General features: G+C 40.5%; 1 protein-coding gene across 1 annotated transcript in view; it reads right to left on the bottom strand.

Moving 5' to 3' along the window:
• The window catches only part of LOC104146878 (regulator of G protein signaling 7 binding protein), a 43,673-nt gene extending 23,932 nt beyond the window's left edge, over positions 1-19,741 (bottom strand). Inside the window, exons 1-2 of the mRNA XM_068925892.1 lie at positions 19,505-19,741; positions 16,597-16,763 (exon numbers count right to left, since the gene is read on the bottom strand). Of these exons, the coding sequence (XP_068781993.1) occupies positions 16,597-16,763; positions 19,505-19,666 (329 nt within the window). The 5' untranslated portion in view covers positions 19,667-19,741. The remainder of the gene's footprint in view (positions 1-16,596; positions 16,764-19,504) is intronic.
• Between the last annotated feature and the right edge of the window lie 5,236 nt (positions 19,742-24,977).

A 24,977-nucleotide genomic window follows, 5' to 3' on the forward strand; every position in this document is an offset into this window, starting at 1 on the left:
TTATCTTTTCTACCTCATATAAGTAAGAGAGGGGAATGCAGCACTTTGTATAATTATTCTAAGATACAATACACATGGCTAAAACGCCCCTTCTTATAAATGAAAAGGTATAAGACTGAAAATGGTTATTATTTTTCAACTCCATTTAAAAAATGATTTTTTTTCAAAGTAGTTGACAGATGATTTTATGATACTGCTTTTACCAAAACGTGGATTAAAACTGAAAAATATGTTTGAGGTTTTCCTGAAATTCACACTGGTGTCCAGTGTTCATAGTATCGTTGAAATTAATGAAACTTGTCTGGTTAAACTGAATAAAGCCTCCAGTCTAATGCTTACTTTAATTTAAAAGTTTTAGTCACACATTTACAACAGAACAGCACTTAAATATTACTGTCAATAACGTTTAAAAACACACGTTGATGTATTATCTATGGCCAAAAGAAGGGCTGAATTATCCAAAGAGTCTGACATACCCTTTTGCAAAAGTGTTGGCTTGACAAAGTCCATCTTTAATGATAAGGAAAAGTACAACTTTATGAACAGTATCAATAATTGTAAAATATTATAATGTAAAACAAACTATCTAGAGACACAAAAAAGAATGTGCATTTTAGATGTATCACATCAACTAAAGGAAAATAAACCTTTGGCAAATCAGAAATGAAAACACTAATTCATCAAATTCTGCCTTATGCCCCATATATGCACTTCCCATGAAAATGAACATAAATTGGCCTGAAGAACTACGGAAAATCACTGACAAGTGGCAAGAAGCCCCTGTCATTATGGCTCAGGTGCAATAGTTTACTAAACCTGCCTCTGCTTTTGTGTCTTAAACATACCATTTATTCATCACTTAACCATTCATCTTTAAAGGTAACAAAAGACTTGCTAAATTATCTTAACTGTAAGTAGAAAAGTCATCAAATTAGACTGTCTTCTGCTAAGCCGATTCTGAGAAAACATTCTTGTTTGTGTTCTTCCCATTTGCTAGGGTTACTTTAGATTCAGTAATGAAAAAAGGCTATCAGTTTTTTTCTAAAATACATGTGTTCTTGCAAATTACCTGTTGGTTTTTTGTTCTATACTGTAATCACTGTAATCACTGTAATCATATAATACAATCGGGCTGCCCAATATCCCAGTCCAGCCTGAGGAAGAGCAGGACTAGTTCTTTCTAGGAGACCTAAAAATTGTTGCAACATGGTTTTTATTGCATCCTATTGCTGTTTTGAAGCTGTTACGCTCTTCAACGCTCTGTCAACAACAGAAATATGTGACCAGATTTTGCTTCGTTAGACTAGTGTAAATCTCCAGTTACTCTGATAAGGCTGACGGAGTCATTCTGGGTGTATGATCATACAAGCAGAAAAAGGACCCAGTACATTGGCTTATACTGTAGAGACTTTTCTGACTCCCTAGTTGATGGCAGGTTAGGTACTTCCATGCTAGAACAGTTTCAGATAGCTAAAACCATACCAGTAGGAAATACACTTCTCTTCATTCAAGAAAATCGATATAAGTTAACTTATAAATCAGGGGTCATGTATGGTCTACAGAGTACAGAGTCATTTTGAATACGCTGTTCTTTCATTTTTCTGGCTCCCCTCTTTCAGAAATCTCTCCAGAGGAAAACTTACACTACCACTTATTTTATTAAGGAAGTCATCCACTTTTTTCTGTTGAAGTTATACAATTATTTTGGAAACTCCCTGTATGAGGCGATTAGTACAGAAGCAGAAACGTTGCCTTTCCAATGGATTCATTAATTGCCACATTCTTTACACACAGTTTGTAGTGATTCTTCCACATCTCTAACCTTATGTTATCGAGAGAACAAGTATCAGTCACTGTGGTTAGGAGATGTTCAGCTACTTCGCAGCTTATTTGGTATTTACAGATGCTATTCAGAAGACTTTTTTTTGAAACTATCAGAATTACAGACTGGAATTTTCTAGAGCTTGTTCTCCTCAGAGATATATTTTATTGACTGAATTAACTCAAGCTGTGGACAGAGGAATAAATTATCACAGGATTAGCCAAACTATTCCATTAGAGAACTTCTTGAATTGGAGTGTAACAGCACTAATATAGGAAATTTTATTCAAACTCACTCCACTGTACCTTTAGGTAAGACTAACTAACCCAAATGGTATTCTGGAGATGCTGGTTTCTTCCTGGGGAAAGACAGCTTATTTCTGGAATGGTTGTTCATTTTCTCACAATTGTCCTAAAGCAAGTTACCTCTGGGCCTTATGCTTCAAGTTGCCTTAGGGCAACTCCATTTATCTATCCATGGTCCTAATCACAGTACACTTTAGAAGGATGAAGTTACACAGACCTCCTAAATTGCATAAGAGAGTCTTTCTTGCAGCCCACTTAAAGTGCATGATAATGATACCCAGGCAAATAGTATTGCATTATGAAATCATGTTTTTCATGAAATAAAAGAACATTTACAATGGCATTAAAAAACCCCGACACAATACTTCTAAGCACTCACAATTCCAAGTGAAACTGCACACACGTCTTTAATTATGCTTTTCAGTTACTATAAGATTTTCAAAAAGTAAACACAGGGCTTGACGATCACCTTTGCATAAACTAACTCTAAGCCACCTTTTCATCCTTCTGTTCTTCAGCTGGCTGTCCCTTGCCTTTGGGGAAATCCATCAGACCTCTGCATTGGCCAAAGATGAGCTGAGCAGTGCCTCTTTCTCAGTGCATAACCAGCTTCCCTACTGAGAAGAGCTGGCGTCAAGTCAGACAAAAGAAATCTTTGGGTGAGCTCTCAAATCAGCGTTGTTTAGCTCTGCTTAAGTCAGACGAACAGTCTGACTCACAGCCTCTTAATTATATGATAGACACTACTGAAAAATAGATAAACCCAAACTATGGCACAGACCTTCCACAGACTGTGGTAACTGGGAAAGAAGTAGTCGGATTAGTTGAAGATGCAACAATTTTTTAAGCTTCCCAAAGAGATGCCTGGTCAGCACCCTGCCTTGTCAGCATCTGCAGGCTGCTTTCAGATGAGTATCTTTGACAAAGCAGTATTGAGTGCAGAATCAGGTCTGTGCCAGGTAACAAGCTCAAGCCCAGTATGTCTCCACATTGCCTCTTACATCTGACTGTAGACGGCAGAAACTCACGCTGTCTGTGGAGTTCCCCTTTGATTTTAGTTATGTTTCTAAATTCTTTAAAATGTTCCTTAGTCACTCAGTAATCATTTATAAATTATTTATGAACTCAATCTTTCATAGCAAAAAGGAGTTTTATGTAACAATCTTATTTATTTTTAGCTAGCTCAAATGCCAAGAATCCGTACCTACACTCCCATGTAGTTCCACTGGTAAATAGGTTTTGCAGTAATTTGGTTTTCAGGCCCTTTGGAGAGGGAATTGATGTTTGAATATCATCAGAACAAGTATCTCATGCAGGATGATCTAGGAAATTTGTTCTGATCTGTGTGGACAAACAGGGTCAGATTTCCCAGAAATGCCTGAAAAGGAATTAAATGCTTCAGGTATTTGGTGCTGTATGATCTAGGTCGTAGCACAGCTACTAACATATGGGACTTAGAAGGAACTCTGCCACAGGCAGGTGATGCCAGCTGCTATTGACCAGCCACAGGACACTAAATCAGATGACTGCTTTGATTCATGACACTTCTATTTTCTCATCTTTCTGTCTTCAACACCTACTCCGAATATAAATTTTAAAAATATTTTCCTAAAGGGCAGTCCATAAAGCACTCATGTGGTCTGAAGACCTGTTATCTGAGTTTGTGATGCAAGTTTCTGGTTTTCCACTTGTCAAAAAGAGAAAAATAGAGCAGATGTGAAGAGAGGGTACAATGAGAAACAGTAAGGAACAATGTATTTACATTTCCCCAGAAAAGATGACAAAACGCGTTGTTTGGTCTAAGGACCAGTTGAAACTAAAAATTATTGAAAAGATCATACATTCTCATTAATCCTTTTTTTCTTGTAGATGAACAATGTGACTGCTACCATCCTTAAATGGGAAGGTAAACAGTCCACAAAAGAGATTATTAATAAGTTGTTCAGAATAAGGAAGTATTTGGGATTCTGGAGGTATCAAATGCTCCTGGCAGCGCTCTCAATAGGTACATTCTTACATGCTGGGGTATTTGTCTTTTAAAAATTAAATATCCCAATACCTCCGTGTAGAAGTCTTCCAAGTGAAAAAGAGATCTCGGTGTAATGTCAGTAGAAGTATCACACAGCCCCAGCAGATATTTCACAGATCAATCCATATAAGTTGTTAAGCTAAAAATCACAGCTGAGAGACTGTGAGGAAACTTGAACATGTGTCAAAAAAAAAAAGAAAAAAGAAAAAAAGAAAAGCTTCCTGAAACTTTCAAATTCATGCATGGAGAATGAAATTTTTAAAACCATCTGTTGACAAAATGTGCTTGGGAAGCAGTATTTTAGCATAAAGTACTTCAGATTACTTTCACTGGATTTTTTCACTTCTGCTGTAGTCTCCACTTTGTGAGCTGGTGTTACTTACTTTCCTCTGAAATGCCTACTTCTGCCTGGGGAGCAAAGATGGCTCCACAAAGTCTTCCCCTATCCTGCGTTAGCAACCGCACAGGTGTACTAGTCATTTCCACTTCTTGAGTGCTATAAAAGGAGTGGCGAGGCTGCTTCGGGTAGGTCTGGGGGAAAATAAATGCCCAGACTCTGTGCTTCCCTGTGACTTTGGGGCCCCAGCAGTGGTCGTGGAGGAGCACCCCTGCTCTTCTTTAGCCTGCATGGAAGGACTTCTCCCTCAGCATACAACCTCCGCATTGCTCAGCCTAAGCACAGGGCTATGGTTGCAACTGTCCCAAAGTACCATAATCTCTTTGTTTTTCTCTTCGGCAAATGCTTAAGAGTGGATAGCTCTGCTTTGCCACAATAACAACTCCAGAACTGTTGGAAATAATTGGAGGCTGCTGTATAAACAAGACACTTTTCCGTTTTGCTGTTTAACTGTTTCCCATGCTGACAAGGTTACGAACAGCACATTTGCATCTCTCTCTCTTGCCATGATAGATGGAGATATGAAGTGTCAGCTCTTCTTTGCTCACCCTATAAACTCATTTTCTTCTGCTAGGGGAAGGCACTTTCTTCAACAATTCTGAACACATCATTTAATATAGTATGATAGTGTTTGAATTCTTAGGCCAAATCTGCTGGCAGGAAATGCTGTTCATCCAGAAAGCATTCATAAGAAAGATAATAGCAAGGCAAAAATGGAACAAAGGAGGGGAAAGGAAGAAGCTACAGAGAAAAATTGTTCATGTACAAATAACTGAGTATATTATTCCTCTTATAGTTAAAAAAATACAGAAAATCTAAGGGTAGATCTGCAAATGTATTCAGGAAAGAAGAAACAGTATTCAATAACAGGCAGGACTTCAGCCAAACACTACCATATGAGTTTAATTTTAATACCTGAATTTAAACATCATTTAATTGACAACACTGGAATGATTCCTGATTAAGGAATGCTTGTTCAGTTGAGACCTTAATGCCCAGACAATAGTTTAGAATGTTTGATTATTATGAAACAGAATTACAAAGCAATTAGAAAAACTAGAACAGATTTTACATACCTTATAATAAATTTTGACTCAGTTGGAATTTCCCTGTGTAAGCCTGGCAGACCTAAGGTCTCCCTTGGTTGGAGACTGATCTTGCAAGTTGCTGCTGCTGCTGCTGCTGAGAGCAGCTACCTTTTATCAGCTGATGCCCAACATTTTACTAGAGCAGATCTCCAGGCACCAGTGAGGTGACTACAAATAAGAAGTCTTCTCTTAGAAGACTCTGCAGGAAGTCTACCACTTGAAAGGGAAGGACAGAACATGGATCATGAGAAGTAGCTGCAGTTAAATGCATGGTCCTGCACAACTAACTTATGATCTGCACTGGCTGATTTCACTGAGACCCAGAATCAAAATTATTTTTTATATCAGAGATAAATGTTTCAGAATGCAGAGGACTATGGAGAATATTTGGAAGAATTTGGTCCAAAATTTAAAAAGGAATTAAGAAATCACAAGTGAAAAAACAGCAAACACGGAATTTTAGGAGCCCCTGTTAAGGTCTTTTTCTAATACACAACTTCAGTATCTCAGACTTATATTCCCACTTCCTTGAAGATACACAGATCTGGGAAGGAGGAACAATCTGATATTATATGTTTTCCATATTTTAAATAATTTTAAAGGTGATTTAACTTTAAAATTGCAGATTATTTAGATTCTAGGGCTTTAAAAATAATGTTTCTTTAAAATTAAAAATTTAAAGTTTTTAAAATAACTTAGTTTATTGGGTTTTGATTTAAAGTTTAATGGATCTTCTCTCCCTTTTCTCCAGCTCTTCCTTTGTCAAAACATTTTAGTAACCATCTGACTTTTTAGTTATTCATCTCCGTACTAATTTGCTCCTGTCCTACTCTATGTGAACATACTGTTAAAATTGTCTGTTTTTAAAAGAACTTAAGTGAGAATCAGAAACATATTTTTAAGACAATACAATCAAAGCTGTACAGAGTCAAGGTAAGCCGAGTGTCTAACTCTAAAAACTGCAGAAACGTGCTCTTTCTAAATCAAACAGCATTTAAAAAAATGACCAGGAAAGAAGCACTTAAAACCCATGAGTAATTCTCAGCTTTGGCAACAGCTGTGTTACAGCAGAGATCCACGGAAGAAAATCACTGTCATATGCTGGTGAGACAGATCTCAAAGCAATGGATCTACATGGGACAAAAGGGAGCTGTTCCTACTGTCTTGTTTATAGGAATGGTTCTTCACCAGCTCAGCTGCAACTCTAAATTACAGCTGTGAAGCTAGGCATGAAGCTTCGGTCTACATTTTTTCAACAGATGAGCTTTTTGCAAAATTTTGCCAGGAAAGAAATTTCCTCTCAGAAACACTGAAATAAAACATTGGTTTGGGGTTGGTCTAACATTAGTTTTGAATCCTTATTACCATGGTGCCCCTAATTATTGTGGGCAAAGGGTCCTTAGCAAACAAGACAGGACATTCCCCATAAACGTAGTGGCAAGACAGAGAATTCAGAGAGATGAAAACCATGACACTGTGTATGAAATGCAGTCTTATTGAGAACTAAGCTTATTGAAGGTATCAAAGTACCTGTCCTGTGAATTCCATGGAAGGCAAACAAATTAATGTTAATACTATCCAAAATGGCTTACAAATGCAGCTACTTTTGGAAGCGTCATAATTATCTGCATTTGTAGGTCCTGAAATACCTTCTAAAGTTCAGCTCTGAATTCTTTTTTAAAGCATCATTTTACAGATGTAAGTTAATATTGATCAAGTTTTTGCTCAGGAAAACATTACTGACTTTATTCAATTTGTGACATGTGAAGACACATACAGGAGGTGCTCAGCACTGTAAGATTTAGGGCCTAAAATTCCATTGGGTAACTGGATAATCCTAAAATTTCACTCAATAATTTAAAACAAAATTTTAAAGAAATAACTTAAAATCAGTACACATCAACTGGCTCTTCAGGAAGAAGATAAAAGTGTTATCTATGTGTGTTTTATTTAGAAAACAACATAACAATAATAAAAAAGAATATTTTAATATTATGCTTTCCTTTGAAAGACTGGACAAAAGACTGAAAGACTGAAATATGAACAAAAACATTAAATAATATACGTAGTATTTTTAAGACACAGTAAGTACCGGTACACTTATTTAATAGGTAGTTAACCTAAAGCATTAGAGAGAGGTTGAATGAAAGATTTTTAAGATTTCCTGAAAACTGTATGAAAGAACATTTATTCAAAAGATTCAGTATTCTTGTTAATCATGTTTATTACAGCAGTGTCTAAACCCAAAGGCAGTAGTGCACTCTTAAGTTCTGTGAGCATTTCAAAATCCTACATTTGGTGTTTCTGTAAATGTACCTGACAGCTAGATTCTTGGGCTGATTGCTCCCTAAGAAAATTGCTTTCCTAGAAGAAGTCTGAAATTTCTTATATGCAACAGTGAGAGCAGATATCCTGAAGGAAGGACAAAATGGGGCACGAGAGGAACATGAAGACAGAGAATGTTTGCAAAAATGTTAGACTGTCTTAAAAACGCCAGCATGCCCTGATGCTGCAGCATTCCCAAAGGGACCCTACCAAACTAATTTAGCCCCCAAATCTCTCTGGCTACATACATTGTTTTCTCTTGCTCCAATTTTGTGATTTAAAAGGTTTGTATAGCTCAAAACAGGAGCTTAAAACAGAGTGGATATTTCAACCATTGCTACAGATATACAGGTTTATTTGTGGCTGGAGAACTCCATGATCCCTGAGTCGGTTGGATTTAGAGAAATAACCACCCCTGGAATCCAGCTGGGGTGGAACGCTGGACAGGCACAAGGTAGAAGAGAGTCCAGTGGAGGGCTTCAAATACAGCAGCACCTCACTTGTGGGCATCCATTTCCAGGGGGGAGTTTGGAGCGCAGGATGGGGTCTGAATGCAGAGGGCACATTGAAATGGAACCCAAACCCCCCTAAACGTAAAGCCACCTCCAACCCTAGACCAAGAGACTCTGTAGAAGTTATGATTCACTGGGCTAAAGATGCAGATTGCTAATGTGTACTCAACATTCATGTGAGTTATAGATCTCTGCTCCCCTGAATCCTTCTGTATTTTATCTGCATATAATACACAAAAAAAAAAAAAAGCAGAAAGGACTGGAATACAAATTCTCCTCACCACCAAACAAGTGCCTTAGTCTTCAGTGTTTGCCAGAACGAGCACTGCTTGAAACAGGAGCAGACTGCAGACCTCTCAACTGTTTTGCTCTCCAGTGCCCAGTACTCTGTCCACTGGGTCAGATGATGGCAGTGTGTCCCTTCTTTCCCTGTAGTTGCCAGACTGTTTCAGGTCATGTAACAGAGGAAAAGCTGCTGTGCTCTTGCGAAGGAGAATATGATATGTGGGTGTCCTTGAATGTGAAGCACACTCCCTGGCTGCTGGTCCTCTTTTTAGAGGACCCCTCACATAAGAGGCAGCTGGTTAACAAACCTGTCTGACTTACCTGACATCTGCAGTCCTTGAGTGTCTCAGAAGCAGCAGCGCTGTACTGTGAGCTGTTGCAATGTGCTGGTGGAGCGTGAGGTGGAAGAAAGGGACAGATAAATGACTCTGACAAAGGTGATGTCTGTCTTGCTTTCATCTCTCACTTTCACTTGTCTGGAAGTCAGAGCATTCTTCTAGGAGGTAGCGTGCCACTGCTCTAGGAATTAAGTTGACTCACCTTCAGCTTTGGTTTAAAAGAAAGTGGCAGTTGCCACTGTGTTTTGTGAGGAGTCCAAAATTGTCAGTGTGCGTTAGGCTCTAAGGATGCTCTGAGATTGCCTATGGGATCAAGCTCCTCAGAGTTTGAGCAAGGAAGAATGACTCTTTTCTGCCTCCTGATTAGGTTTAGCCCTAAGCAAAGTGCAAAGACTCTTCCACTTTGTCAAAACTAAGTTACATTGTGTCATTTCAGAGGTAGACCTTTTCAGGCTTTTCAGGACTTCTGGTTTGGACAAAAGGAAGTAAATGCTAAATTCAGTTGTATGTATGTTTACCCTTTACTAAATTTGGCTCCCAGTTTTGAAAGACATATCTATAAAGGGAGATACTAATACCCTGTATCTTTAAGTCCCAATTGCCTATTAAGAACACATCTTCAAAGACAAGGGTACAAAGGAAAAGTCAATCTGTGGAGGTTAGCTATTTTGAGAACTCTAGTTTTAGTTAAGTAACCTTGTTTTCTCCTTCATTATTCACTTTCTGCATTCTCTTATTAGAAATTGAGGCATCAGACTTAAATGGTTTCTTTTTCTACTACCAACTTTAAATTTAGTAAATAGATTTTCTTCTCAACAACAGAACCCATCTTAACTCAGCGCTGTACAAAATCAACTTAACTTTTTAAAGTGTGCCTTTCCATCATTCTAGATGCGCAGGACTTGTTGTATAATTAGAGAAATTTTTGCAAAGGAACCTAGAGTGAGAACTCCAATCGTGAAGACTGTTATCCTCTTGAGAGAGGAATAAGTTATGTTATACTTCTTGTGCACTAGCTTGTCCACAGAGAGTAAGTACACAGTCTGTTCACAGCTGAGCTTACTTCCCAAAACATCCCTGTATAGACCAATTCCACTGGTCCAAAGTGTGCCTTGAGCCACTGGAAGAAGTCTCTGATATAAAAGTAAGTCTGAAGCAAGTTCAGACTGAGAAATTAGTGAAGATATTCCAAATAAAGCGGAACAAACACGATAAGAATTTGACTGCATAATTTGATATGCTCATGTCACAAAAAGATGTAAGTATTTAAGAACTATAGTAAAAGTTTACAGAGGTGAATATAATGGTTGAGGGAAAGCAAAAGGCTTTATATGATGACAGTGCTTAGTAATGAACTTGCTCCAGATACTGAAAGCTCTTCTTTGGATGGAGACAAAGATCTCACTGACTTTTCCCATACTGAACAGTCCAAGTCAAGTCATCAGGACAACATGCTGAGTAAGGTACTATTGAACAATTATAAGAATAGCGGGATCTGGCCCACCAGCTTATATGGAACTACTTACTGAGATGATTTGTAGTATATGCCTGTGAGTGCAAATGGCAAGTTTTCTTTTTTATTTCCTGCAGCTTTCAGAAGCAGACAACCTAGTCATTTTGAGCTTACTCAATATGGTCCTTAAGGTCAGAGCTGTCCTCTTACTGTTTTGAAATTTCTGCAAAATTTTGGCAAAATCCACATGGATTTAGGGAGCATTATGTCCTTGGTATATCATGTATTAGAGTATTGATCATCGTATTATTTTTTAATATTTAATTATGCTCACAACTGGCCATGTTCTGGTTATCATGGTGTGGCCTTTGTGAAGCAAATACTTACCTTCTTTTCAACTTTTCATTTAGCTGCTGAAACTATTTTAACTGTAACTGAGGTAGGATACAGGGGTAGTGCCTCATACTCAGAACTCAAGGGATTAACTTTATCATTACTCTCCCCACCTCTGGCATAGGCAGTGTACAGTACATAGAAGGAGTACAATGGCAATTGCAATGGCAATGATTGTAGAGACAGCTGTGGAGGGCAGATATCTCCATAAATGCTGCATGACTGATACCTAGCCTGGGGAGAGCTCTAGTTTGTTGCTCTATCTGTTGGCATTATCTTGTTTTGATTCATGACGATAAAAACTCTCTGTTGAACTGCGTGTTGCTGTGTTTTGTTTCTGCCAAGCTATACCACCTGCCAGGAGTGCTTTATTTAACATCTTAAGTTAAAGAGTTAAAATGGTTTGTATTATGTCTGTCCTAATGCAGCTCTCATTAAGTTATAAGCCTGAAGTCTCCTTTCTCTTAATTTGTGAAATATTTTGCAGCAGACGTTTTTTGTTTGCTTGTGTGCTTTAGAAAGCAGATAGTCATTTTAAAATGCTTTAATCTGGGGGAAGTTCATAAACATTTTAATAAAAATGTAGCCATAACTAGGTGTGAATAGTCTTTTAACACAACTGATTTAATATTAATTAGGTCTGAAAAATTACCCTCTATTGCTTAATAAAAACATCAGAAATCTAATATAGGTTGCAGAAGAAAAAAGAACAGTAGAAGTGAACTATAAGTGCATAGTTAAAGCAACACTCTGGCAGTGTTTCTATGTACTACAACAAAAACTGGAATGCAGTCAGGATGTGATTTTAGGTCTACTTCCCTAACTGTTCTTGAACTAAGGGGAAGTTACATGTAACAATTGTCTTATGAAAGATGCACCCCAGTGCAAAATAAGGAAACTTCATCTTGGAAATTTCCTGATAAGAAAATTAATGGTGACTATTGTCACAGGTTGGAAGGCATCAACTATAGCAGGTTACTAAGAACCATGCCCAGTCAAGTTTTAGACATCTCCAAGGATGGACGTTCCACAACCTTTCCAGGCAACCAGTTCCAGTTTTCAACCACCCTCACAGTAAATTTGCTTTTTTATGTTTAAATGGTATTTCCTGTCTTTCAATTTGTGCCCATTGCCTCTTGTCCTGTCACTGAGAAGAGTCTGGCTCCGTCTTCCTCACAACCTCCCATTCAGATATTTTTAAACATCAGTAAGATCCTCCCTGAGCCTTCTCTTCTCCAGGCTAAACAGTCCCAGCTCTTTCAGCCTCTCCTAAAATGATAGATGTTCCAAGCCTCTAATAATCTTAGTGGCCTTTTCCTGGACCCACTCCAGCACGTCCATGTCTATTGGGGAGCCCTGAATGGGACACAGCACTCCAGATGTGGCCTCACCACGGCTGAGCAGGCAGGAAGGATCACCTTCCTTGATGTGCTGGTGACACTTCCTAATTCTAGGGTGGTTTTGGTCATCTTTGCTGCGAGGGCACATTGCTAGCTCACGTTCAACTTGGTGGCCACCAAGACCCCCAGGTCCTTTTCTGTCAAGCTGATTCCCAGTCAGTTGGTCCCCAGCCTCTACTGGTGCATGGGGTTATTCCTCCCCAGGTGCAGGACCTTGCAACACCACTCTGAACAACAGAGGACAGCCTGTTTCAAAGGTAGGTTCACAGAGACGTTCAAAGCCCTGCACCCCTGCGCTCTTCTGTCTACATATACATCACACTGTAACAGACACGTGGCCAGTTCTGGTTTCAGCATGCCAAGAACCTGCAAAAGTACTTACATTATGTATACATACCAAGTGCTTGAGAATACGAAAGGGACAAAGTGTATACACAGTTGTGCAGACCTCTATCTTAAAATACAGTTTTAAGTTTTCTTTCTGTTTACAGCGTCAAAATAGCGCACTTCTGTAAAGCTGACCCTCTATTTGAGAGTCTTTACCATCTCATAAAGCAGACCGATTTACAAAACAGATTTACACTTTTTTTTCTTCTTCATCTTGTTCCAAGTGTTTTTCCTTTCTTTTAGTTTTCCTTTGGAAAAAAACCACGCTGACTCATATTCTTGTTGCTTTAGTCTCTCCAGGTTTGACCATAACATCTACAAGGGTGCATAGCATAATTCCATTGGGATATTTAATTTCTGGTATATTCATACAGTAGAAAATGTAATGGAAGGACCAAACCTTGCTCAGTTTACTCGGAAGACAGTCTCATTAAATCATTAAGGATTTTTTGGATGACTACGGTGAGCAGGAATTGACCTGAGCTCCTGAAATACCAACTGTGAAAGCAGAGATTTCTTTGACTGACATTGCTAAAAGATCATCAGCTAGAACTAGAATATTTCAATTTAAAATATTTTTATTTCTAATCTTTATTCCTTACAAGCCAAAATAGAGTTGGTCTGAGAAAAGAACTCAAGCCTGCATCTGCTCTTTGATAAAATTTCATGTGTCTCTACAAGAAAAAAACATAACACAGCAAGTTAAGAAGAGGGTCTAATAGCGATGAAGACCTATTAAGTCAGGGATAGAATTTGAAGTTTTCCTTTTCGATCAACTAAATCTATTTTTCAAATTGAATTGTAAAGATTTAAACACACCACAGTATAAAGATGTCATTATTCCTCCTCAGCGTTTTCTAAGTAAAGACCTTAATACTCAGACAAATCCTGAAATCTTTTACGAGAGTTCAGGTCTGTCACACACAAATTGTTCATATGCAGCCTTTGCCTCAGAAAACCCTTAAACTACTGATTGCCGGGAAGTGGCAGGCATACTAGGGAAGGCATCACTTTATGCACAGCCTGTTTTTTATACACTTTTCCACTAAATCTCTGCTACTGGCTCCTGTCAAGACTCTGACTAGATGGAGTCATATGGTCTAATCCAGGGCAGACTTCTTAAGGTTTTATTTTTCCTTGCTACTTCTTTATCTTTGTTATTATCTCCTTTGCTCTTCTTTTTCTGATAAGTTTTTAAAAGCTAAGGTGGTTCTCACTCCCTCTATTTCCCTAGCTGGATTGCCTTTGGAAGGCTTATCAGTGTATATTTTTTCTGTAGCTACAAGTGGAGCCTTCTGTTCTTGTTCACATTACACCACTGTCCCACTCTCATGTCCATTTAATATTCCAAAAACTGATGTTCCTATGATCAGTTTTCTCCTCATGACTTCTATCCCGTTTGGTTCCTAATGCATTATCTCTATCTCAGCATCTCTGTTTCTCTTCTCACAATTCCCAAATTTTCTTCCAGAATTGCCTTTGCCAAAGCCAGTGAATCTGTTCTTGTTTCTTTTTGCCTGAGTCTTTGCACCTTTCCTCTTTGTTACCTTCCCTACTCTGGTAGAACCGCTGAGTTATGACGGGAAATCGGTGTCTTTTCTAGCCGCCTGACTCAGTAGTGCAAGACGCTCAAATCCTCATGTATTCAAACAAGAAGCATAAAAGGAAGCTGCCTGCTAATTTTCCAAGGAGGACATCAGCGCAAACAAGATTAATAGACTCAGTGTTGTCTGATACAGTGATGTCGATTTCTTGAAAGAAACTCAAATGTCACTGCAATAGCTCAGGTCACTTAGAGACTAACCAAACATTACTAATGAGCTTAACTAATAGAATGATGATATGTAATGAAATTTTATAGTCTAGTAACATAGTTAGCTAATTGTTATTATCATCTCTGGCTGGGAAAGCAATAGGCAGAGATCACTGTCTTTTAAGAAGCTTTTGAAGAAGGGAGATGGAATTGGTTGCGTTATCCAGAAGCTCACACAGCGCAATGCTGCTCATTTTGAACTAAAGCAGAGAGCTAAATGGGTCTTTGTTATGTTATATATGCTGACTCTTATGTCTGTATGTTCCCATTCCAGATCCTATGCCATATCCTATGCATATCCTATGCATTACATCACTCTTCCAGCGGAATTAAAGATTGAACTTCCAAATTTGTTACTCCTCTCCTTCCGTTTGTTTTCTACACTGAATCCTTGCTGCACCTTCATCTCCTATCTTTCGTCGCAGAGATACTGAACAAGTTAAGTTGGATCATCCAGCTTCCCTCAGCTGTAGCAGGGTGGGCATGTGAAGCACATCTTGAAAAACGTCTGTCAAACTAAACAACCCATTTCCAGAGGGTTTCTAACACCTACCAGTTGTTATGGATATCACATTATTATCACGGTTACTTAAAACAGTTCTAGATTAGCTAAATGTCAATCTCATAGCAACTGCACAACCTTCAGGACATCTTTGTGTATATGACAGACTCCCAACTGTGAAATGATTACTTAAAAAAAACCTCTGTATTTCTAAATGAGCACATATCTATGGTTTCCTTTCTGAAAAAAAAAAAAAATTGAAGTTTGGTTCTGCTATTTTATGTATTATTTTCTTTTTGACTCTGAAAATGCATAGGATCAATTTCACTTCTTTTAAATCTGTCTATTTGCTTATATTCAGTGCTACAGTGTTAAGGTAGCATACACTGGTTAAAAATCTTTTGATTTTTTTTAATTCTCACAGACTTTAGAATTTTAAATGCATATGTTTTGTTTGAGGAACAAAGCAGAGGTTGTAATATCAACATAATAGACTTTGCACAAAATTGTATCTGAAAAAGTTGACAGTTTTACCAAAAATACAACCAGTGTTTTTTTTTTCTGTTTAGTTGGTTAGTGTGGTCTTCCCTTATATTCCTACAGATTTCCCATAAAGTAAACTGATAAAAGAACTGCAAGGCGGATTTGGCAGAGCTGCCAAAAACAAACCATTTGTGCACCTCTGGAAGAAAACTACGTTGGACAAGGCAGGCTCCAAAAGCTCTGATGAACTCAGTCAGAGAAAAAACACTCAGAAGGTACAGGTTTGTGTTGATACAAATGCCCCAATCACCATCCTGTGAAGAACCCAATAATAAGTAGACTTTGTATAGGCAACATGAATTCACTTTTTGTAAGATATCCTCATTTTTCTTGTACTGAGACACAGTCTTAAGTATGTGATGATATATTCTGTCACCATGAAAAGAAGAGTATGTAATGTAATACGGTAATGTAGGTTCACTGGAGAATAAATTGAAAAATGATATGTTGGGAAGGCTTTGAGCCTCATGTCAACACAACTAAAGATTTTACAACATGTAGAATTTAAAGTTGTTTTCACAGTACATCTTTGTATTCCCCTCTATGTAACTCTCAATCAATTAAGTATTTTTTCCTCAAATTTTGCTAAGTCTCTGTTTGTGCTGAATTAGTTGTCTCTGTTCAATTAGGTGATACACCCAATGGAAGGTCATCGTGTCTAAAACTGCAGGATTCAACAGAAATCCATTGCTCTTTTGCCCTTGAAGTGCAAGACTTTTCCCTTGATCTTTTTAAGATGCCTAGTGGTACAGAGAAAAATCCTGTTCACCTTACATAAAAGCATCCAGTGAAATCAGTAAGATGCCATCCTGGTAAGGGGAACAGGATTTGATTCCAAATTACTTTATTGTAACGATATGAATAGTCTGTAGAATTTGTGGTCATACATCTCTCTAAAATAGAAACACGATAGGTTAATGCTTTTGCCCAAAGCCGCCTCACTGTAATATTTAGCAAAGATGGCACAAGAATACAGTTTTAATTAAACATAAGGAGACTCCTACCCAGAAATTGCTGCTAGTTTTTGATGAGCCTGACAGGCCATCTCACATCCTCGGGTTCGAGTCTTGTGCATTTCAGCATGTAGAGATGGACAGGTGACTGAGACATCCCCAATGGAAATGACCAGCTCCCGGTACAGAGCCACCTGGGTATTGAACTCCTGGACAAGCTAAAAAACAGAGATGATGTACTAATATGAGACATTTAGCTATATTGATAAAAACATTCAAGTTTTAGAAAACCATGCCCAATCTGGGGCTTGTTCCTGCTCCTCCTGATTTCATGGCATACAGGATCAAGCGCCTAGGATCTAGCGAAGGACTAGGGCGTTCATGCCAGCTGCCTATTTTGTATACGTGTTCATTTGCAAGACTGTATTTCTTCTTTTAATCACCGAAAGTGTTTGAGTTATTAGTCCTAAATATTAAGCACACAAAAAAATCCCAGCTGTTTCCCTGGAAGCATGAGATTATTTTTTGCTATCATAAAAGACAAAAATATCTCCAGAAATGATTGCCTTTGCTCCTCCTGCTTCCTGATTAACAGCACGTTTAGGGACTGGAATGTAGCATTTGCTTTTACACTGGAGATTTGGCTAATTTGTTTTGTAATGATTTCTGTTCTGTCACTGGCCTCTAACCCTGATTTCAGGCTTGACATTGATCTAAAGTTATTGGCTGAGAAGATGTACTAGACAGGCACTTTCCAATTAGTATTCTAGAAAGCACTTTTTCCAATAGGGGGGGAAAGAACAACAAAGTAAATAAGCATTTCAACCTTTTCACAGAAATCTTCTAACACAAGATATATGCAGATATACGTGGATGCTACTGGATAAGTGGGTATGACGGCAAGATTATTACTGTTTAGTTCCACTGATAACCTGATAACCTATGTGGGATGATACTATAAGAAACAAAGCATTTGCTGCCTTCTGAAAGACAGCACAGCAGATGTTTTGCTACCCATGTTGTGGGGTTGGGGGTGACTGCTAGGGAGCGTTAGAGCAAAATATATATTTATCGTTGTTTTGCTAATTTGACCTCATTTTCCAAACTGTACAAAAATAGACAAACGTAGCTGCTTATAATTCTATAACCATCATTATCACCAGGAGTTCAACATATCCCAACATACAAGCATGTTAAAAAGCTTGGTTTGGCACCTGGGTTCTATCAGATCTAAAAAATTTAAAGCCAAGCCTTCAAATTCTTATATTCAGAAATAGAAATTAGCTGTTTCCCCTGCAATATTACATTTTGGGTCTTCATACATCGCACTGCAATTACCCTGTATAACTCAGAACCAGTATCTGGACCCATTTTTGCCCATGCTTTCTTAAATGTCATCGTAAGAGTAGTGAATAGGTTTCACTGTTTCTGGAGCAGCAAAACAATCCATTCCCAGTGCATTCTGGTACATCTGCACTAAAAAAAAAAAAAACTACCAAACAAACAAAACCCTAGACGCAATACTTGTACTCTGCTAAATGTGGCCTGCGTCTCTGTAGCTTCAGAGAATGCATGTAGCCAGTGGAGAAAAAACAATTGCACTATGTTGTGTCATAGCATAATTATTCTGCATTAAGAAGAAACAAGAAAATCCTCACCTCCTGCAACTGGTTACTGGTTGAGCCAGAGGTATTTTGCCACCTGTCACCTGATATCCCCCCGTCTAAATAGAGGACACATTTAACCACTACGGCATTGCCAAGGAAAACAAAATCAGACTGATCTAGCAGCATCGAGATAGAGAAGAAGAAAAAAGCACCGGCTTTATCTCCTGAAGTGCATCTTAACAATCCACCTCTAAATTGCATTTTATTTCTGATCAGTGAATTCTACTGGATAAAGAGTGAAGAGATAAAGCTGCCGCTACTGAGTAACTATCCAAATTTCACTGTCTGGAATGAGAAAAAAAGACAGGACCTAGTAGGATCCACTTGTTGGAAATCTTTATAGCCCTACTGTGAGAGCTTCCTTGGTGCACTGGGAGTTGCTACCGAATCTGAAGTATCAGAGCGGTATCTGCCAGCACAATTTGCAGTATAAGGAAAAAAAAAAAAAGAGCCGGAATTCAGCAGAGCAGAGGTAGCCAGTATGTTTCCAGCGCTATTCCACAGAGGTGTAGCACGATCCCTTTTTTTCAGGTAAAGTAGCAGCAACTTCACTCGTTTTCTATCTGTGCAATTGGTGAGAGGTGCAATTTTGGGGCTCAGTGTCCAGCTGTCTGTAGGCTAAGGAGCCAGACGCGGGCCGTTTGCACTGGTTTGGAGGAGCGTGTCAGGATCCAAACGTTTTGAGCATGAATGGAGCAGAGTGTCACACCATAACGGGAGGGTCCAAAAATAACACGGACGCAGGGGCTCGGTCTGGGCTTTTACAGTGGCAACCAGCTATCCCGGGCAGACTGGAAGCAGGTGCTACCTACTTCAGGGACTGAATTTCAGGGTCTCAAATGCTGAATCCTATTTCAGAAGGACTGCACGGCAAGAGGAGGGCTGCAGTTGCCGCACGGCAAGACGGCAAGCTGAGAGCGCGCTGCTGCGGGGACGCCGCCAGCTACCGATATATGTGGGCTTTAGCGGCTGAGTTTGGGGCCAAATTCGGCGGGATGCGGCGAGAGGCAGCCCCCGGTGCTGGCAGCGCCGCGGGGAGGCCGCTCCCGCTGCCCGGAGCCGGCAGCCCCCCCTGCGCCCCCCGGCCGGCCCCGCGCCTCTCCCCTCCGCCGCCTTTGAACCGCTACGAGTCAGGCTACAGGGCAGCACCTCCGGCGGGCACCGCGGTTTTAAAAATAGTGCAACTGCACGTGATGGGAATAGGCAAGCTGGCGGGGGGAGCGGCACCGCCGCCGGCCACGAAAGCGCACGGCAACGGCAGGAATTAAAGCAAGCCCTGGTGTGTTACCCACCATCTTGCAGTCGTCCAGGGCTCTCTGGATCTGCTGCTGGGCGCTCTCGGAGCCGCTGCCCCGGCGTTCACAGTCCCGGCCGCCCGGCGGGCTCTTGCTGCCCTGGAAGATGGAGGCGGCGGAGCGGGGGCGCTTCCTGCGCCCGCTCGCTGCAGCGCTCATGCACACGCATCCGCCGCGCGGAGCCGCCCGCTGCGCGGGGCCCCGCGGGCGCGGGCAACGCCTTCCCCGGCGGCCGCGCCCGGCGGCCCGCCCGGCCCCGCGCTGCTCACAGCGGCGAGCCCGGCTGCTGTCGGCGGTAGCCTGGCGCCGGCGGCAGAGCCAGGGGAGCGCCGCGCATCGCGGCCGCTACCGGCGGCAGAGGCGAAGGGGCTGGCAACTTCCCTCCTGCGGCAGCATGTCAGTCCCTGCAGAAACGCCCCGCCGGCGGCATGCCCCGCCGTCCTCCTGCCGCAGCCCGGGGGGGCGGCGAGCCCGGCCCTGCCCGGCCGCCACCGGCTTCCATGCAGCGGCCGCCGAGCGACACCTGCCCCTGCCCCGGCGCCGCCGGAGAGCCCGCGGGGCGCCGCGCGGAGGCCGCGGGCACCGGCCGCCTGGCGACGCCCTCGCGGGGCGGGAGCGCGAGTGGGAGCCGCCCGCGCCGCGCCGCCCCCCGCGCCGGGGGAGGGAGGCGGCCCGCGCCGGGCTCCGCGCCGCGCCCTGCCGGCCTCTGGCCCCGGGGCCCCCGGCGGGGGGACGCTGCGGCCCCTGCCGGCCCCGGCTCTGCTCCCGCCGGCCCCGAGCAGACGCTAGCACGGTGTCCACCCGACTTTTGGGGAAGTCGGTATGCTGGCCCTCCAGAGGATGACTTGGAAGATGTTTCTCTAGTTAACCAAGCCGTGGTTCATTGCTTAAGTGTGTTTTCGTTCACGACAAAATACCGTAGTCTGGGGCGCTACCCAAGATGTTTGGAAGGCGATTGTATTTGTTCACTGTGGAAGGTTAAATCCTGACTGACCGGAGCAGCTGGAGTTCAGCTGGATGGTGCTGGCAGCCCCCAGGCCTAGGGTGCTTCCCCCGACTTGAGACGGCCGCGGGGCTGGGTTCGCGCAGCTCGCACCCTGCTCCCCACAGCCCCCCGGGGACCCTCTGCCCTGGGCCGAGCTGCGGCAGCAGCCAGCCTCCCCCCAGGGCTGCTCCTGTTCCCCTTGGTGATCAGGTAGCTATGGTCATTTAGAAATTTACTTCACTTTCATTACCCAGGGACAATTTTATCTCTTTATAATATTAAATTGAAGTTTTTTGTGTTTCAGTGTGTGGCCTTTTATGTTGGTAATACGGAAGGACTGAAGGCACCGAAGGAACACCAAACAGTATACACAGAAACGCGATCTTGCCAAGCAGCCTGGATATACTGAAGCTGCCGCTCTGGAAGGCAGAGGACCTGTTCGCCGGCTGCACAGAGCATTGGTGTGATGCAGGCAGCCCAGCGTCTGCCTGAGGTCTCAACACTGCCCATCCTGTCTACTCTGAAACTGTTTTTAGGCATTTCGCACTCTGTTCCTGGGAAGGGAAGCTACCGCATGTGCGTTAGTGTTGATGGGTTTGCAGCACTTGCAAGCACTGTCATCGCTCTAAGCAAAACTAAACTGACCTTGCAATGCTACGCTTGAAAACATGCTACTAGATCTTCAGCACTCAGAGCAACAAGAACTTGCAGATTGCAAGTGCTATTTTAAGGACAACACATTTTCTTTTCATAGCAAACTTATTTCTATTACTGATAGGAAGCAAATGCTTAAACTTGATGCTGCACTTTGAGCTAGGACATCACATTACTTCCATACACAGACAAAATACTACCTAATGACAGAAAATAGTTAAATACTGGCAAAAAGCAAAATGAATGCATCTTCTTCTTGCATTATCTATACAGAACAAAAATATCTATTTTTAAAGGGAAAATAGAATGTCCCTGCTATGCCACATTAACTCTATAGTATTTTAAACTTTGCTCCTATATCATTTCATTCATATGTTCTAGTCTTATTTCAGGTCTCTAAGAGCTACTGTAATACTAATAATGAAATAATAATAAATCTACCAAAGAGTGCAGTGTGTTTGCTTGTACATGACCTATCTTGGCTGAAAGTCCCTTGAAGTCAATGGTAAAACTGATCTACAATGTGTGCAGTCCTGTTTGTTTCTATTTTCCCTGTGTGCACATTTGGAAGCGTATCTGGTAATTCTTTCGGTAATTAGAAGACTCTGTGTTTTTGTAATTTTTCCAGTTGACCTCTGAAATCATCACGGAACGTTACGAATTTAACGACACCCTCAGGGCGCTGCTGGAGAAGCAGGAATGACAGGGAACAAGTCAGGTGGAGATGAAGAAGAAACAGTCAGTTCTGTATGCGTCTCAGTTCTCGGTCTTTGGGAAAACAGTTGCAAGCTAAACTATCAGATGCTGCCTCAGGGGGTGGCAGGAGCAATCAGACTCGATTTGAAAATATATAACCCCAGGATACAAAATGCTCTCCTGAGAAAACAGGTATTTGTGCTGCAGGATTTTTTTCCTGAAAAGAGAGATACAAATTGTTCTTTCCTTTTGTCTCAGCTGCCACAAATAGCCTTATTCTAACTTTGTCTCCTGATGTTTAATGGATTACAACAAGCAGGGGCCTTTTTCTCCCTCCCGCAACATCCTCAAAAGAGCACGGATAAGTGACCTTGAAATATGTTCACAATGTATGTGGCAAGTCAAATTCTTAGGCAATGCCACAGCTCCGTAATGAAATAGCAGTAAATATAAAGGCTTTGCCTATAATCTGAACTGTAATTCTACAAAAATGAACTAAGACAAAACTTTTTACTGGGGAGCCTCTTTTGCACCATTTTGTTGTAATGTCTGTTTAATACACCTATTTCTCTGTTGGTTTCTGGTAATATTTCCCAAGGGTGAGTAAAATGCAATGTATTAGATAAGTTAGGAAAGAGACACTGATTAGCTGAGAAATTTGAGGAGAGCCCTTTGAAGGGAAAAAAGGTGAAGATAAAGGCGAAGAAAGAGAGAAGGCAAAACAGGCCATTTCTGTAGGAAGAGATACAGGGAGAAAAGAGAAAACCGAGAAACAGGTACCTTGAAGACAACACAAGAGTCATTCTGCATGATGTCCTTGGGGCAGAAAACAAAATACATTTTAAAGTTAGATTGAAAGGGAAAGCTTAAGAATAGCATCAGAAGCTTTTTTCGCATCTATTTAAAATGCATTTTAAGAAAGTGAACTGACTATCTTTCCAGGTACATACAGTGCATTTCAAACAGGGCTCAAACTTTGTTCCCTTGCAGTGCACGGTCAGATCAGTGCTTGGAGGTACAGTAGTCCATTTTTGCAGCACGCATGCCATGGAATAAAAACATTTAAGCTTCATACCTAATTTAATAATGCATTGAGGATCACAGCTTCAGTGGCCATATCTTTTTTATTAATCATTTCCTCCAGACTGAGAAGTTAGGGAAGGAGTGCCACAGGAGGCAGTATTCTGGCCCGGCTCCATCAAGCAGCGGTTCGTGGAGCGCGAGCTGAGCGTCAGCCTTTCTGGATTCAGCGACCCGTCCAGCCGCGGCAGCTACCTGCACCTCTTCTCCTCAGCGTGCGTTCAGTGCAATGCTTGCCAAGTCAAATTATTTTCTGGGAAAGATTGCACATTCGTATATTTTTAGTATCTATTAGCCTAATAACAAGATATAGAAAAATGTTCAGTCACTTGAGAAGTCAATACAGTGGTTCTGACCCCAAATACCCTAAATTACGTCTCTACGTTTCCTTTACTATGTGTATTTACATACATAAATGAAATACATAACATGAATTTATATGAAAATATTTTTGGGAGCACTCAGGTAGCCAGACGGGTTCAAATTTCTCCAGATTTGGCCAACAAAATGTAGGATTTGATGACACAAAAAATGAAAAAAATAAGCCATATACAACCAGATTTTTTTTACTTTCGGCTCTACAGGTATAAATTGTTTAAACATAATATCATTTATACAATAATGGCTAATGCCATCAGCACTTCTTATTAGGAGAAAAAACAAAATTCCTATTTTCAACAATAATCATTAGCATTACAAATCTTTAAGCTGTAGAAATTAAAAATTATTTATGAAATTAGCATTCTGAAAAGAACAAGGCTAATATCAGTTTCTTTTTATGACAGTATCAGCATGGATAATTTATCTTTTGCTAACACGGTCAAGATAACAGAGAATGAGTGCAAGAAATACATATAAATTTGCCTTAACTTTATTTTTTGTATGATAGAAAATTTGGCAATAAAACAAAGCCAAACAACGAATGGAAGATAAAAAGGATCACAAATAAATCCTCCTATAAACATGCGTAAAATGAGCCAGGAAAAACTAACTTCATAAAGCACAAAAAATCGAAATAATGGCAAAATACTTTTAAGAACTAACAATTAGAAGGTCAGCTTTATGAAATTATTTAAATTCCGTACTACTAATATTCCCCATTATAAATTTTATAAATTACTGGACAGTAAAATATTATAAGAAATACACATAATAAATCCATACTTGATTTATAGTGAGGTGAAGATTAAACTCTGAAAGGAAAACATGGCTATGAATACAAGTAGGATAGAAACAGCTATGCAAATGAATACACCATGTATTTCTGAGGAGCTGTAAGACAGAGGAGTGACAGAACATAGCTCTAGCCAAATGAATGCTTATGAATTTACTGTCTGTAGATGCACCAGTGCTTTACTACTTAGAGAATGCAATGTTTGGCACACAGTGTTTTGGCTGACTGCTTGATGGATGCTTAGGAGAAATATGGGGTTTTGTGTTTTTGTATTAAAGGTATAAATTGCAATCCTCTATGGATTCTGGAAACATATACTTAATTCAAAAAAACATGTCTCATCTTTTCAGAATCATAGAAGTAATGGATAAATACCAAACCAAATAATCTTCCTCCCGCCTGCTCCACTGAGGAAAAATGCCTGGACTAAGAGACAGGTCTTCCGCCGTATCTTCAGGAACATTTAAAAAGTCACATGTTTAATTTATAGAAGTGGAATAGATAACACAATACATAGTCATTAAAGAGTCCAGAGCTGTTCTGTGGACCCATGTGGCTTTGAGAAACAAAGTCCTATAGAAAATGTCTAGTTTAGTCTGTATGAGAAACGATTTGCCACTATGTCAGTACTCTCTCCTAGGAGACATGCAGCAGGTGCTCAGCTACAGAACAGCAAACAACATAACCTAGATCAGGTAAAGGAATCTTGCTAGTTGATTACACAAGCATATGTGTACATTTTTTGTTGGAAAGATTATTTTCTTAACATTTCAGTGGTTCTGAACAAATATTTTCAGATTTCAAAAGTAAATCAAGGATACTAACATTTCACTGCTGTTTCTAACGTAAATGCAGCACAAGAATTATGCCATTACAAGGAG

This window comes from Struthio camelus, chromosome W, assembly GCF_040807025.1.
Source record: "Struthio camelus isolate bStrCam1 chromosome W, bStrCam1.hap1, whole genome shotgun sequence".
Classification (NCBI taxonomy): domain Eukaryota; kingdom Metazoa; phylum Chordata; class Aves; order Struthioniformes; family Struthionidae; genus Struthio; species Struthio camelus.